The 1743-nt window shown below is 57.3% G+C and overlaps 1 protein-coding gene across 1 annotated transcript; it reads right to left on the bottom strand.

Moving 5' to 3' along the window:
- Positions 1-7: 7 nt before the first annotated feature.
- LOC108804059 (maestro heat-like repeat-containing protein family member 1) lies at positions 8-1546 on the bottom strand (the record flags this gene model as incomplete). Its single annotated transcript, XM_018575826.1, has 3 exons — positions 1437-1546; positions 1158-1277; positions 8-130 (listed from the first exon to the last, which is right to left on the bottom strand). Coding segments are annotated over exons 1-3 (288 nt in total), but the record flags the coding sequence as incomplete, so codon positions are not given.
- Between the last annotated feature and the right edge of the window lie 197 nt (positions 1547-1743).

Genomic DNA, 1743 nt, shown 5'->3' with positions numbered 1-1743 from the left:
GACGTACCTTGAAGATGTTGAAGATTCCCATATTCTTCTTCATGATGTCCGATTTTAGGAACTCCGACAACTTCTCCAGCGTGTCACCCAGGTGATGGGCGGAGCAAATGCCAAAGGCGGCGGCCAAACCCTGAGAGACGGGAAGACGCGTCAGAGAGCGACGGGGGGGGACTACTACTGCCTTATATCCCCATTGTGGGAGGGGCCAGGAAACGGACTACTGCCTTATATCCCCATTGTGGGAGGGGCCAGGAAACGGACTACTGCCTTATATCCCCATTGTGGGAGGGGCCAGGAAACGGACTACTGCCTTATATCCCCATTGTGGGAGGGGCCAGGAAACGGACTACTGCCTTATATCCCCATTGTGGGAGGGGCCAGGAAACGGACTACTGCCTTATATCCCCATTGTGGGAGGGGCCAGGAAACGGACTACTGCCTTATATCCCCATTGTGGGAGGGGCCAGGAAACGGACTACTGCCTTATATCCCCATTGTGGGAGGGGCCAGGAAACGGACTACTGCCTTATATACCCATTGTGGGAGGGGCCAGGAAACAGACTACTGCCTTATATCCCCATTGTGGGAGGGGCCAGGAAACGGACTACTGCCATATATCCCCGTGGTTGGAGGGGCCAGGAAACGGACTACTGCCTTATACACCCATTGTGGGAGGGGCCAGGAAAAGGACTACTGCCATATATGCCCGTTGTGGGAGGAGCCAAGATACAAACTATGGGGGGAATCTCACCATTGTGGGAGGGGCAGAGACACCAATATACCATAATACAGAATGCTGACTAGGGAACAAGGACATGTAGGTGGCCCTCAGTGGGAGGGGTCAGGGCAGAGACTCCCTAGCACTTGCCCACCAATCAGCAGAGAGAACCCGCCTAGTCCATTCCTAGGTCTCAGGTCTGAAAACGAAGACTTCTACCTATAGGCCAGGCCAGGGGCGGCCAAACTGCGGCCCTCCGGCTGGGGGCGGAACTACAAATCCCATGATGCATCTCTCTCCGGGAGTTGTGGCTGTGAGAATCTTGCAAGGCCTCCTGGGATTTGTAGTTCCACCCCCAGCCGGAGGTTTGCTACCCTTGCCTCTTTCGATACTGACCCCCCCCCTCAGTTCCCCTCCATGGGGGGGGGGGTACACTCACCTCCCGCTCGGCCTCCTCCTGGTACTGGGCGTTGGTCAGCAGCTCCTGCAGCCCTTTCCTCACCACGTCTCGGTTGCAGCATGCTCCCAGTGTGGTTCCAATACATCTATACAGGAAGTTCTGGGAAGAGAGAAGAGAGATGAAGCGATGGCGCCGCCTGCTGACCACCCCCGGCATTCCCGGTACTGCTGGCTCCACCAATCACATGTCAGTGTGGCGGGAGAAGTGAGACTGCCACGGGGTGATGAACTCTATGAACACAAATTGCCGGTCACTCACCACCTCTGCCGGGGAACCGCTGTAGCTGCCGAGCTGCTTCCTCATCTCCTGAGACAAACTACAACTCCAACTCTCATCAGCCACCGCGTGCAGGGAGCCGGCCAGGAGCTGCAACACAGCAACCGGGTCAGAGCCACCGCCGGAGCGTATACACCGTACCAGAGCCGCAACCACACCGTACCAGAACCGCACCGTACCAGAACCGCAACCACACCGTACCAGAACCGCAACCACACCGTACCAGAACCGCACCCACACCGTACCAGAGCCGCAACCACACCGTACAAGAGCCGCACCCACACCGTAC

Source organism: Nanorana parkeri, unplaced genomic scaffold, assembly GCF_000935625.1.
Source record: "Nanorana parkeri isolate BGI_ZX_2015 unplaced genomic scaffold, ASM93562v1 scaffold4930, whole genome shotgun sequence".
NCBI classification, from domain to species: domain Eukaryota; kingdom Metazoa; phylum Chordata; class Amphibia; order Anura; family Dicroglossidae; genus Nanorana; species Nanorana parkeri.
The sequence above is the reverse complement of the archived record's forward strand: the minus strand, read 5'-3'. Positions and strand labels throughout refer to the sequence as shown.